Genomic DNA, 13,586 nt, shown 5'->3' with positions numbered 1-13,586 from the left:
CTCCCAGAAGGAGCAGTCCCAAGCTGACCCATGACAGACATGTAGCGCTGAGTGAGAAACAAACTTTTAGCATTTTGCCACCTCGGCATGGCCTGGCCTATACCAACTGATAGCATAAAAGCTCAATAAATGTTAACTTATTAGGATATCAGTGTTATTTATTATACATTGTCTTAAAAAGGGAACCATATCACTTTTGTAAATGAAAAAAACACAACTTACCGTCATTAATCGTCATATAATAATTGAAATGAAAAATTATCCTATGCCAGCCAGAATCATCTGGCATGCCCCCTGCAGTACGTCATGGATCACCCTTCAGGAGGTGCTATTCAAGCGCCTCCCTCTAAGATGCTGAATAGTGGCTGCAGGTTTAGAATCCCCGGCCACAGAGTACCTCATGGTCAGCTCCAGGCCTTTGCCCTCGACAGCCTAAGCAAGCTCCAGCTGCCAATACCAGCTTCGTGCATTGGCAGGGGTACTTGCCCCACTGTGACCCTTACCTCGGCAGACGGTGCCATTCTCCACAGCCTCGAAGCCTGCTTTGCACATGCAGCGCCCGATGGGCACCAGCCACTCGCCATCCCCGTTGCAGTAGAGCTTGATGGGTACGTCCACCTCTTCAGCGTTGGCAATGCAGCTGCCCCGGGCAGCCACCAGTGATGTGCTCTCGGCCCCTGACAGAGTCTCCTGGAAGATGGCACCATTCTGGATGATGCGGGGGCACTTGCGGTAGAAGACACGCACAGCAATAAGGGACATGCAGCCACCGTAGTCCTGGAAGGCCAGGTAGAAGCCGCTGCGGGACACAGGTCCGAAGCTCCGCACCTCGGTGTTGATCTTCATGACCCGGCCACCCAGATCCACCTGGGAGAAGCTCTCATCTGCTGCAATGGTATCCACTTTCACCCATGGGTTCTCCATCCAGTTGGGGAAGGTCTTGGTGGCCGAGTCAAAGTCGGCCTCATAGTAATAGAGGTTGAAGGTCTCTTTGCAGGAGCCAGGAACACTGGGGATGCTGCTGCAGTCACGCACCGAGAACTTCATCTCCACATGGATGCGGTGGGCGCCACGGCGCCGGATGAACTTGGTCCGTAGCCAGTTGTTCTGGCTCGACTCAAACACGTTGCACACCTGGTACGTGCGGATCGTGTTCATGTTCTCATCGTAGCCACTCACCTCTTCCCACTGTGGGTGAAATGCTAGTCAGGTGGGGGAGGTAAGTGCTCAGCCCCAGCAAATGCCCTGTCTAAGGAGGGAGACACAGACTCTGCCTTAGGGAATCCTCCAGTATGATGATGGAGACATCAGAAAATTCCTAGTCTGATGAGAGAGACGTGGCCTTGGGCCTGAGGAATTCCCCAGGCTATAAAGCACACACCCTGCTCTTGGTATACCCCTAGTCCATATGGGACAAGTGGCCCTTACTGTCAGGGGTTCAATAATCTGATGAAGGAGACATGGATCCTGATCCTGGGAAGTTCCCACCTGGAAGGGAAAATAGGAAGAACCCTGCCTGTAGGGAGCTCCTTCTGATGAAAGTAGACAGCTTTGTGCTTGGGGAGCCACCAGTCTGATGGGAAAGATAAAACTTCTGCCTTCTGGGAGCCCCGGTCTGACCAAAGAGATACAGTCCTTGCTCTTGGGAACTCCCAGTGTGATGGAGGAAGACAGTCTTCACTGTTGTCAAACTCCTAGGGTGATGGGAAGACAGGGTCCTTCCCATGAGAGCAGCTCTACTCTGGGGCTTTCAGTGGCTAAGATTTCCTGAGAGCTGGCTGCTGTCCAGTACCTGGAGGGAGATGGCCCACCCTCCCTGCCTGGGGAAGGTGCTTCAGCACCCTCACCAGGACACCCAGCTGAGAGGTGTCAAGCCTCACTGCTGGAGGCGGCTGGGCCAGACCATGGAGAGTTGGGATGGGGAGACACAGGGCCATGTCAGGTCCTCACAGACTCTCACGGGCCAGGCTCATTCCCACGCCAATCCTTCTCTCACACTTTTGCGCCCTTCTTGAGCACCGTCTCTCGTCTCCTCTGCAGCGGGCTCTCCCTCTGGCTGCCTGCTGTTTGCATTCTCTAACTCACCCTTGGGCCGTTGGGGATAATCTCACTGGGAGAGGGACTGGCACACTCAGCCCTCCTGGTCTGGACTCCCCAGTGGACTGAGAGCTGCTGAGAGCAGCCACCCATCCTCTCCTTCTCCTGTGTCCCCCTTGGTGCTGGGCTGGCTTCGCCTGGGGTAGACCCAAAAGAGCTCCAACAGCAGAGTCCCTCCTCCTACCCATGCCAGGCCTGGAGCTGGGTGCCCTAATAGAATCTCATTTCTTTGTCATGATTATCACACGTTGTATATATGGTTATCCCCATTTTACAGATGAGGGAGTAGAGACCAGAGAAGTGAGTTCACTTGACCCACATCACAGACCCAGACCCATTCACGTGGTTGCCCATGCTGCCTCGAAACACAAGTACCCCAACAGCGTTTCAGGGGTCCTGGGTTCTAGGCTCAGCTCTGCTAACTTGATGCATGGCTTTGGGAAAGTCACTTCCCCTCCCTGAGACTCTATTTCCCCAATTGCCAAATGTGACTGTTGGGGGGTGGTGGGCTGCAGGTGAGGTGACTGTGAGAGAGGTGTCACCCTCAAGTGGGCATTCTTTGTCCTGTTGCAGCTCTGTGCGGGGTGGAGCATGGGCTCCCAGCCTGGGGAGGGCCGCAGGCTGTGAAGGGTGAGTGCATGTGGGGAAGGCTGAGCTGGTGCTTGCTGGCCCAGCCCCTACTTCAATGGCGACTATGAAGCTCCCTACGTTGCATTTAATTTTTTTTTTCTTTCTGGTGGCACCATGTGACAAAGTCAGCCCCTTGTTACCACCGCTGCTCTTCTTCAGAACTTAATTAGAGCACTTAATTAGAGCACTCTGCCTTTCTCCCCTCTCTCTAATTAACATGCGGAGGCCCTGCAGCCTAAACACCCCAAATAATTGCGTCCGGGGGCCCTGCAGCCCAGCCTGGCCTCATTACTGGCAGGGTGGGGCTGTGGGCCCAGCCGCCTTCGCAGATGGAAAATTGGTGACAAGAAAGAGCCACAGAAAGAAGCCTGACCCTAGGGCCCTGACTATTGAGAGCACAGGCCTAGGGGTGTGTTGCGGGGGGAGGGAGGGAGAGGGAGGGATGCAGCTCCCAGGGGGCAGCAGCTGAATCTCAGTGGAGGAGCTGGGGTGGGGGAAGGAAAGGGATGGGTTGTGGAGTCCAGAGTCCTCCCCAGAGACCAGGGGGATGAGGAGTGAATGTTAAAATTGATGACAATGACGATGATGGTGACAATTATTATAGCTACTCTTTATTGGGAGTCCAATCTATGGCCAGGCACTGTGTAAGACACTGAAAGGAAAACCTCACAATGGTCCCATGAGGAAGACATTATTATCACCATTTTACAGATGAGGAAACTAAAGCTCAGAGAGATTAAGGAACCGGCCCCAAATCACACAGCTGGTGAGTGGCAGAGTTGGGACAGAATTTCAGGAGTGTGCGACCCCACAGCCTATATGCAAATAGGCTGGCTGCTGTGGGAAGAAAGAGGAATCTCAAATTATGCCCAGTCTTCTTCTTGAGGAGCTCACAGCATAGACATGGGCTCAGACTATCCAGCCCAAGGAAGTATGAGATAAGAGCCCAAGTAGGGGAGCCTTGTGTTATAGGGACCCAGTCCGAGGCAGAGAGGACTGGGTCACAGCCCAGTATACAAACCTGAGCCCCCATATTTACTAGCTATAGGGCCCTGGGCAGGTGGCAACACCTCTCTGAGCCACAGTTTTCTTATCTGTAAAATGGAGGTAATTCCTCCCCATATGGTTGGAGATGATGTGAATAAAGGGGCTTCGTATCATATTTGACACCGAATGGGTACTCAGGAAATGACAGCTCACTTTCCTCTTAAAATAGGGGAAGTGAGAATACCAACTTCTCAGCTTCACCCCGAGGTTTCCATGGGATAAAGGCTGAAAGCACCCAGCATGTAGTCATGATAACTGGTGCTCCATCAATGCTAAGGGATTGGGAAGGTGGGGCTGCGAGAAGCCTGGCTCTGGGCTCTGAAGTGGGGAAACAAGCTGGAAGGTGAGGGGGCATTCAGGCCCTGCAGCAGAGCCCCAGGTATCCCAGAGGACCAAGCAGGGTTTGGGGACCACTGACTCACCCCTGACGGAGGATGCACCATCCAGCCCAGCTCAGCCGTAGCTGTAGTGGAGTCCATCAGCGTTTCTGTGGGGAGAGCAGAGAGTCATCATCCTGCCCTGTCTACAGGGCACTATCAATCACACTGTGGGAGGGGGCTCTAAGACCCCCACCCCTGGAAGTCCTTCTTTACAGAGCCCCACCTACTTCCTTTGCCCCAAGCAATCACCTGGCTCTAATCCTCCAGACTGCCCTCTCTTTAGACCCCGCCTCTCCGCTCCATAACCCCGCCCACTCCCACAGCCTAGCCAATCATCTGATTCCATTCCTCTAGGCCCCGCCCCTCTAGAAGCAACTCCACCCCTTCCAAGCATGGTCAGGCCCCACACTCTCAGCCAATTATGTTCCACTAACCTAGGTATCGTCCTTTCCCTCCCTTTCTGGTGGGGGAGGGTCTTAACCTGGGGTGTTTGCAGAGGGTCTACCATCAACCAAACCTTTGATATTTTAGGTCAAACTTTGGGTATCTGTTCACTTTTCAGCTTCCATCAAATTCTCAAAAACTGGCCTTAGAGGGGCCCCTCTTCTGTCCCAACAGAGCACTATCAGTTACCCTTTCCCATCCCTCTGCCCACACATCCTGCCAGGGCACCCTCCCCCCTTCTCCAGGAACCTGGACTCCTCCTATGTCCCCATCCCTGGGGCCCCTCTCCCAGGGCTCAGCCAACTCTGCCCCCAGGATAGGGCCCTGGGGGTGGAGGGGTGTTGGAACCAAGCACTGTGCCCAGTGGGGGCCAGTTGTCACATGCCCTCTGGGGGTTGAGGAGAATCAGATCAGCTTCTGAACCAGCCAGGGCCTCACTTGCCTCCCCTTGCTCCAGCAGCTGGAGGGACAGAGCCACACAGCCTAGGGTGAAGGAGACCCACAGTGCCCTAGAGATCCCCGTTCATCCCATGTCAGGCTTGGGACCCCTCCCCTCTACCTCTTCCCTGCCACTGGGGCTTCAAAACACCTTTTGAATTCACTGAGTGGATTTAAATGGACTCCTTTCAAGCATTCATTCAACAAATACATCCTGATGCCCATTATGTACCAGGCACTGTGCTAGGTACCCTGAGAGAGAAAATGGTGAACACGAAGACCCTACTACAGAGTGATTCACAGTTTGGTAGTGGAGATGAGCCATGAATACAAATAGCTATGAGAGAGTGGGTAGAGAGACCTAGGAGGTCACAGTGGGACCTTCCACGCCACCTAGCTCAGCGAGAGTAGATGAGAGACCTGTTTGCGGCAACTCTGTGCCCAGGGCAGGCATCAATAATCAATCCCCACACTCTGTAGCCACACAGAGTTTCTTACCATGGTGTTGTAGGAAATGAATTCCAACCATGCGAGATTGCTATCCTTGGTCCAGCCCAACCACCTCATTCTGGAGATAGGGCAACTGAAGCACAGAGAAGAGAAAGGACTTCCTAAAGATCATATAAGAGTTGGTGGCAGAGTGGGCAGTACAGGTGTCCTGCCTTCTACCCTATAAACTTGAAATTAGTTTGATGGTCTGGGCTGGATGAATTACATCCAGGAGATCGGGGGAGGGTGCCCAGTGCACAGGCTGCTGAGAAGGTCCAAATGAGAGGTAATGGGGGCTTGAACTATGGCAGGGGCAGTGGGCATGGGGGTGGGGATGGGAGGAAGCATTTGGCCAAGGGTGACCCCAGTCAGACCCTTGAGCTGACAAGAGAGGATGCAGAAGTGTCCCCATGACCGCCTGTGGATTGAGTTTGCGGTCACTGAGTCCCTTTGCACTGGGGGCCAGCCCAGAAAGGAGGGTTGGAGCGGGGGGGAGTGCCAGGGACGGTGGAGCCAGTGCCAAGGGCATCTTTTTGATGGCAAATTGGAGGGAAGTTCTATTATGCTGCTTTGGAGCTGAAAAAAGGGTTCCTTTTCACACTCCGAATGCTACAGATTTTTCTTCCTGGAGAGAACAAGGGTTGAACTTTTAACCTGTTTTCTCTCATCGGCCTCAGCCAGAGACGCGCCAAGCTGGGCTCTCTGCCTGGGCCTGAGGAACAGCTGCTGGGAGCTGCGTTGAACAAGGGAGAGGAGAGACTCTGCTTGGGACAAGAAAGGGGTCGGGTGGGAGAGGCAAGCCCGCCAAGCAGGTGGTCCCCACCCCTTGGCTGGATTCCTGGGCTGACCCAAAGGCCAAGCACTAGAGGATTCCATGGCCCAGAGAAGGAGGGGCTGAGAACTGACATCCTCATTGTGAGGGTGGAAACTTGGGCCGATAGAGGGCAAGTGACTTGCCAAAAGTCACACACTAGAAACTGGGACTCAAACTCTGGGCTCTTCAGAAGCTCAGGCCAGGAGGTTCCACTGACCCCCTCTCCTTCCACCACACCTGGCCCAACACGTGCTAGTGGGGAACAAGCAACGGGAGGATCTCAGAAGGTCTGGAAGTAAATGTGCTGGCTGGTTCACAGACAGGAAGGGACTAAGAGGGGATGTGAAGTTTGCAGATCCCCTTGGAAGGAGGCAGGAGGGTGGGCACCTCTGCTCCCTTCTTGCCATGCCAGTCCCAGACTTTGCCTGGGAGACCAGCTCTGAGAAAGCTGTCACCCCTCTGGGCTGTGACAGGAAACAGCACATGGGTGCTCTCCCTGAAATTTCCCAGTGGCCTTTGCTTTCCAATTTTGACACCTCCCTCTACACTCTGCACAAAAGGCAGGTAAGCAGAGAAGACAGACCTGGCGTTTGAAGGTCAGAGAGAGCTTAATTCTAACTTGGGGTTTTGTCACTTACTTGCCTTGTAACCTTGGACCTTTCTAAGCCTCAATTTCCTCCCCTGAAAAATGGCCACAGTACCTTCCGAGTGTGGATGTAAGGACTAAATGAGAGGGGAAGTGTATTAGCTTGGTGCCCAGCACAAAGCAGACCCTCAGTAAGCAGCAGCTGTTATTTTTAGATGGAGTGTGGTGCTTTTTGGCCCACCCAGTGTCTGCACACACATCACTTCCTTCAGGTTCATTAGGTGGCCCCTGAAAGTGAGAGCAGGTCCAAGAGGCTCCAGCTGCCTGGCTCCCTCACACCCCAGACCGTGCTTGCCAACATATGACAAACATCAGTCTCTCTCTTGACAGCCACAGCCTCCAAAGAACACTTCTCAGGCCTCTGATGCTTTGGGGATGCCCTGTTTCCTCTTTGTTCCTCTCAAACGAAGCACAAAAATCATACTCTGTTCCCTGGAAGAGTCTGGAGCTAATACTTCTTACCTCAGTAACTCAGGTGGGTTCAGGAATCCAAGCCCTATTTCTGCCACCAGCACTCCCTTCCTCCTCTTCATAACACCCTGACATCTCCTCCCTAACCCCAAAAATCTCCAAAGGGAGAGTTCAAGTCCACTGAGACCCTATTTAGAGCCAGAAACTCACCAACATTCTCACAACAATGCCAAGAGATACTTGATACTGTTCCATTTCACAGATGGAAAACCCGAGGCTTCCAAAGGCTCAGGAACTTGCCCAAGGTCACACATCCATTCCATTCACAAGCTGTCCTCCAGCTGCACAGACTGTGCGGTGCTCTTTCTCAACCCTGTACAGCACACATACTGTTCCTTCTGATCTTCTGCTCTCTCTAATTTCTTTGCCTGCCCTAATGCTCTTCATCTGAAGTCTCAACTCAGGCCACCTCCTCCAGGAAGTCCTCCTGAACCCACACCGCCCCACAGCTCTTCAGCCACTGGTGTTGCGAGATGTCCCAGCATTTCCAGGTATCCTGGGTGGTAACTGCCCCTGTTTGGTATCTTTTCCAATGGTCTGTGGTCCTCTGAAGGGCGGGTGCTGGCTCCTGTTCTGGACATGGCCTCCTCCCCCCTTCTGTAGGGCCTGAACACATGCTAGTGATCTGCTCCATCGGGGCTGCGCAGACTTGGGCCTTTCACATAGACAACATTCATGACTTCAGCCATTTCCATCTACAACCTGTACTATTACTTAGTTACTATTTTTCTTCCAATTGACTCTGTTTTCTAAGTGCATTTTAAAGAGAAAAAAAGTAATCATTATAAATGGAAAACCAATATCACTTGCCATAAAAAGAAGGCAAATAAACACAAGACTGTTACAATTAAAACTGTTCATCTGCAAACCACCTAACATTATTTCACTTCCCACGCTATGGGGGCCACTGGGTTCCATCAGCTGCCTCTGAAGTGCTGGGAATGTCCCATTCCCATTCCAATTGTGACAATGACAATCCCTCATGCAGAGGAAGCTGTTGTCACTGTACACAGATAATTAATCACTACATGATGTGACAAAGACCACAACAGGGGATGTGCATGGTGTATTGTGGGTTATGGAAACTGGGTGTGAAAGGGGAGGGGAAAAAAACACTCAATTTAGGGTGGCTTCCTGGAGGAAGAGCTGCTTGAATGGAGGCTTGAAGAATGCATTTGGAGGGCGTGAGCTGACACTGAGCGGGGAGGACATGCTAGGCAGAGGGCAGCAGGGGCAAAGCCAGGGAGGTGGGTGTGAGCGTCGTTTATGGGAATGAAGCGGTGAGTGAAGGGTGGGGCAGGGAGCGGTGGGCTGAGAGCTGAGCCTGGAGAGGTGCAGCAGGGGCTGCCCAGCAAAGGTCAACAGCTCTCCGAGGTCCCTCTGCTGGACCATGCCCATCTGCCCATCCTTGCCAGCCTTGCTGGTGCCACCCGCCCTCACTGCCAACACTGTCATTTCACCTGCCCCTGGGCCATTCCACCCCAGCCAGCCCCAATGAAACATCCAGTTCCCAGGCCTTGGCTGCTCTAAGTGCCCCAATTAAAAAATCCTAATGGATAGATGAGGAGAGTGAGGCCACACAGATCTTCAGCATCCAGGCAACAGCTGGCACCGGGGCCACCAGCCCAGAGTGCCTTCCTCACTGGGAAAACAGGGTCCGGGCCATGGAGTGGCTTTGGCCCTAGCCCCACTGTACCCACACCCCGTCTCCTTCCTGGAGCTGCACAGAAGAAAGCAATCAGGAGGCCCTGATTGCACAGGCTGGGGAGGCCCAGCGGCCCCTCCGGCTATGTGTGAATGAGCAGTGTGCATTTCAGAAATATTTGAGCTAAAAGAGGAGACACACTGAAGTCGTTAGCGTTAGGCTGACAGGAGGTGGCTGTGTGGGGGCCCCCTGCTCGCAGGCTGGGGTGGGTGGTTGCCCCTTGCTCTCCAATCCACTCTTGGTCAGCTCTGTCTTACCCCCTCTTGGGCCACAGACACTATTTGCACTAATGTCAGTATGTGAGAGTTCCAAAGACATGAGGAGAGAACCCTCATTAAACATCTATTGTGTGCCAAACATTGGCTGGAGCATTCTAAATGCCATTTCAGGCTCATTAACACCCTACAGGGTACATACTATTATTAATCCCATTTTACAGATGAGGAAATTGAGGTCAGAGAGAGGAAGCAACCTGCACAAAGGCACACAGGCTGGGTTAGGATTTGAACTCACATCTATTTCCATATCTGTGTTATTTTAAGATGTCATGGCCATAGCCTAAAAACCAGACAACACAAAACAAAAGAGTCATCGGGGCTTTTGTGTGTGTGTTTATTCTCTTCATTTGTGTGGGCCTGTATGAGGACAGTAGGTTAAAGAGGGGAAGATAGGGGAGAGGAGCACAGACTGTCCAGGCTAGAACCTTCACTTTGGCACTTTTTTGTGTGCACCTGCAGGCAGGCCGGTTCTCTTCTCTGAGCCTCAGTCTCTACATCCATAAGATGGGTCATCATGAGAATTACGTGACATTATGGAGGTGCATCCTGTTGATCTGCTGTCTCCTAGGGCCCTCATTCTGGCGGGGGTCTGTGCTGCCTTGCTTACCACTGTAACCTCAGCACTGAGAACTGGGCCGGGCACATAGTAGATGCATCCAACTCCCACACGGCAGCTGGGTGTGATGTTTCTAAAGCCCATGTCTGATCATTTATTAACTGATCTTAATGCCCTTCAGAGCTCTTGCTGCATGCAGGATAAAGTTCTAGCTCCTGAACAATGTATTCAAAGCCCCAGCCAACCAGGCCAGCTAATTATCTTCCAGCCACTCTCTTCCACGCCCCTTGTGTCCAGTCATCCTGAATTTCCTTCTGTTTGCAGAAGGCACTATACTTCTTTGAGCCTTGGAGACTTGACCCTTCCAGATTTTTCTCTTTGGAATGCCTGGCCTTTCCTGCTTTGTTAGCCTGGTTAACTCCTCTTCCGAAACTGAGCTCAAAGACTTCCTTCTTCCTGGCAGCCATCTCTGACTTCTTCCACTCTGGCTGGGTTAACCAACAAAGTCACGGTCATTTGGTGAACATCTATTCCACCCAATGTGTGCCAGGCCCTGTGCCAGGCACTGGGGACACAGAGACAGATCAGCGGGTCCTTCCCTCAAGGAGCTCCTAGAAGAGTACCTGACACATGAACTCACTACAGGGAGAAGCAGAGTGAGACCCAGAGGAAGAAGGGCTTAGTTTCGACCAGGGAATTAGAAAAGGAATCTCAGAGGAGGTGGCATTTGAGCTGGGAGGAGAGGGAAGGGCACGCCACATGGAGGGCACCGCAGAATCAAAGCCACAGAAGTATGAAACGTCAGGGCAGTTGGGGCAGTGGTGAAACTGAGCTGGCTCTCAGTGATGGGCTATAGGCTGAGTGTTTAGCATTCATGATCTCATCTCATCCTTAACTATTTGTGAAGCAAGTACTTTATTATCTCCCTTTACCGATGGAAAAACTAAAGTTTGGAGAGGTTGTTCAGGGTTTCCATGGCCAGGAAGTAGTGGAGCCGGAGAGTCTGTCCCATGCAGCGGGAGCAAAATGCTTTGTGGAAGGATATGGTAGCAGCAGAGAGGGCCAGAATGTGGAGGGCCTCGAATGTGGGGCTAAGGACTTCGGACCTTGTCCCATAGGCAGTATGTAGCTATGGAGAATTCCTGAAGAGAGGAGTGACGTGATCTGTCCTGAGAACTGTTGGGTCATAGAGTGGCCCTGGCAGAGGAAACAAGCTAGAGTTGGGAGCCAACTGGGGTCGGGGGTTGAGGCTGAAGATGATGGACACTTGGTAGCTGTACCCAGGGCCTTTGCTCCCAGACTGGCCAGCAGCCCACAGCCCAGGCAGCAAATCAGCTTGGTGTATGACCCAAGCAGCAGATGCCACTCTGGGCCCTTCCCAGCAGCTCCTGCTCACCCTGTCTGGGGCTAGTGGGACTGAGGTGACTAGAACCCAGGCCTGGCTGGCACCTCATGACTGGGCGAGATGCCAGCCACAGCCTGTACGCCTGACCTGGATCATCAATGGCTTGGAGTCAGAGCACTCTTTCCATGGACCAAATTAGAAATTCCAAGAGGAAGCAACAGTCAGGAATGAGGAGACAAAGTTCAAGGTCACGGTCAGCAAGCTTGGAAAAGTCACTTCACCTCTATGCGCCTCAGTTTCCTCATCTGTAAAACGGGGATGACAAAATCCTTGCTATGTGTACCTCATAGCATTGCTTGGAGGATCCAAGGAGGTATTGAGTGCAAAAGGTTTTTAGAACACGCAAAGGCTGGGCCCTACAAAGGCCATCAGGAACATCACTAACACTTGTGGAGGCCCCTATGGACAGGTGCTTCATCAATATTGTCTCATTGACATCCCAGAGCAAACTTATGGGGAAACTAAGGCTCAGAGAGATCAAGGATTCCCATAAGACCACGTGGCCAGTAAGGGGCAGGACAAGATTTGACCCCTTTGGTACGATCTCAGAAGCCTCCACAAAAAGGAGGGAAAAATCACTGCTTTCACCTATCAGTGCCCTTGTGCCAGGCCCTGAGCTAAACATTCTGCACACTTTGTAAGACTGGTATTGTTATCCCATTGTACAGATGAGGAAACTGAGCCCAGAGAGGATCAGAGATCTGCCCAAAGTCACACAGCCAGGAAGAAGCAGAGCTGGGATTTGAACCCGCATCAGTTGATTGGGTTGCCAAGACCTCTCTGAAAACACAATGAGCTGGATAACCCAAGAGAACCTCGGGTCCATTGGCCCAAAGCAAGGAGAGTCGGGGATGGTGATGCTAGAAGCCCTGGGCCAGCTCCTGGATGGCCATGGATTGTCTAAAGTGAAACCTGCCAGCAGGCTGCACGTTGTTTTTCCACCTCGGCCCCCTGCTTGGTCCTCAGGCTCCAGGAAAGGGGACCCAGTTAATGTGAAATCCTTCTGCCCAAGGACTCTTGTAGCACATACCCCTTCTTGTCCTCCTGCTGCTCGGAGGCCCTTCTCTGCCTCGGTTGCCTGCCTGGAGCCTGCTCGTGTTTTCTCAGGCCAGGGCGGAGGAGTCCCCGTGACGCCGGCTCCTCCACTCTGTACCCCGCCTGCCTGCCGCTGGCCTGGGCATCCGCCAGCGCCCGCCGCCCCAGCTGAAACCCAATCCTCCAGGCCAGACGGGCTGCTGGCTAACAGCGGGCTGCATTGTGCAGCTAGAACTTTGGGAGAGTTTGGATTCGCTGCTTAGGGACCCACTTAACCTCCGCAAAGGACAGGATGATGGATGGGGGTCTGGGACAGGGTTGCTGGGGGGTGGGGTGGGTGGTAAATGAACACCAGGGCTTGCTGGGGAAGGGAAAGGAGGGAGGCAGGGATAGGAACGGCCCTGGACACATTATGAGCTTTTTTGGTTCTCACGACAACTCTGGGACTCCTTTTATACATAAGGAAACTGAAGTTCCAAGAGGTTAGGTGACTTGACCAAGGTCATACAGCAAGTCAGAAACTGAACCCAGTCTACTGCCCTCAAGCCTTCCCGACACACCAGGCTGCCTCTCACAGCCAGCAGATGCCCAGTGATTTTTAATTTTTAAAGCCCTTTTACTTAAATGAATCCATACACCCTTCACATCTATTAAGCGGGTAATAAAAATCTAATCATGGCAGCTGGTATTACCGAGCACTGACCGTGTGCCAAGCATTCATTACTCCATCTCATGAGATCCTAGCATGGCCCACTGAGGGTGGAACAATCGTTATGGCCATTGTACAGAAGAGGACAGGAGTCACTTAGGAGGATCTGGGGACCTCTCAGGCTTGCTAATGGAGGCAGGAGGCCTGGGCACCCCAGCAGTCTACAATTGGCACCCTTTCTAAGAGGTTGCTAAATATTTTGCATCTCCCCTCTGCCCACTGGACATTCGAGGTGCTCTTCCTTCTCCCTGCAACATTCCTCACCCTCCTGACTTACCTGGGACTCTCAAACATGTCCTTCAAAACCCATCTCAAAGTCATCTCCTCTGAGAAACCTTCCCTGATGACCCCAGCACCAGGGATCCCATGGTCCTATATGTGTCTCCCATTAGTGTACTTGTCATCCTGCCCTATGGCTTTCTTTTACTCATCGGCCCCTCAT

At 52.6% G+C, this 13,586-nt stretch overlaps 1 protein-coding gene across 1 annotated transcript in view; it reads right to left on the bottom strand.

Annotated features, from left to right (window-relative positions):
• EPHB2 (EPH receptor B2) overlaps positions 1–13,280 on the bottom strand; it is a 128,576-nt gene extending 115,296 nt beyond the window's left edge. The window contains exons 1-3 of the mRNA XM_063103585.1: positions 13,259–13,280; positions 4,197–4,261; positions 504–1,188 (exon numbers count right to left, since the gene is read on the bottom strand). Coding sequence (XP_062959655.1) covers positions 504–1,188; positions 4,197–4,253 — 742 coding nt within the window. The 5' untranslated portion in view covers positions 4,254–4,261; positions 13,259–13,280. The remainder of the gene's footprint in view (positions 1–503; positions 1,189–4,196; positions 4,262–13,258) is intronic.
• Positions 13,281–13,586: the final 306 nt, after the last annotated feature.

Source organism: Cynocephalus volans, chromosome 8 (genome assembly GCF_027409185.1).
Source record: "Cynocephalus volans isolate mCynVol1 chromosome 8, mCynVol1.pri, whole genome shotgun sequence".
NCBI lineage: Eukaryota > Metazoa > Chordata > Mammalia > Dermoptera > Cynocephalidae > Cynocephalus > Cynocephalus volans.
Note: the sequence above shows the minus strand (reverse complement) of the source record. Positions and strands in the feature narration are given on the sequence as shown.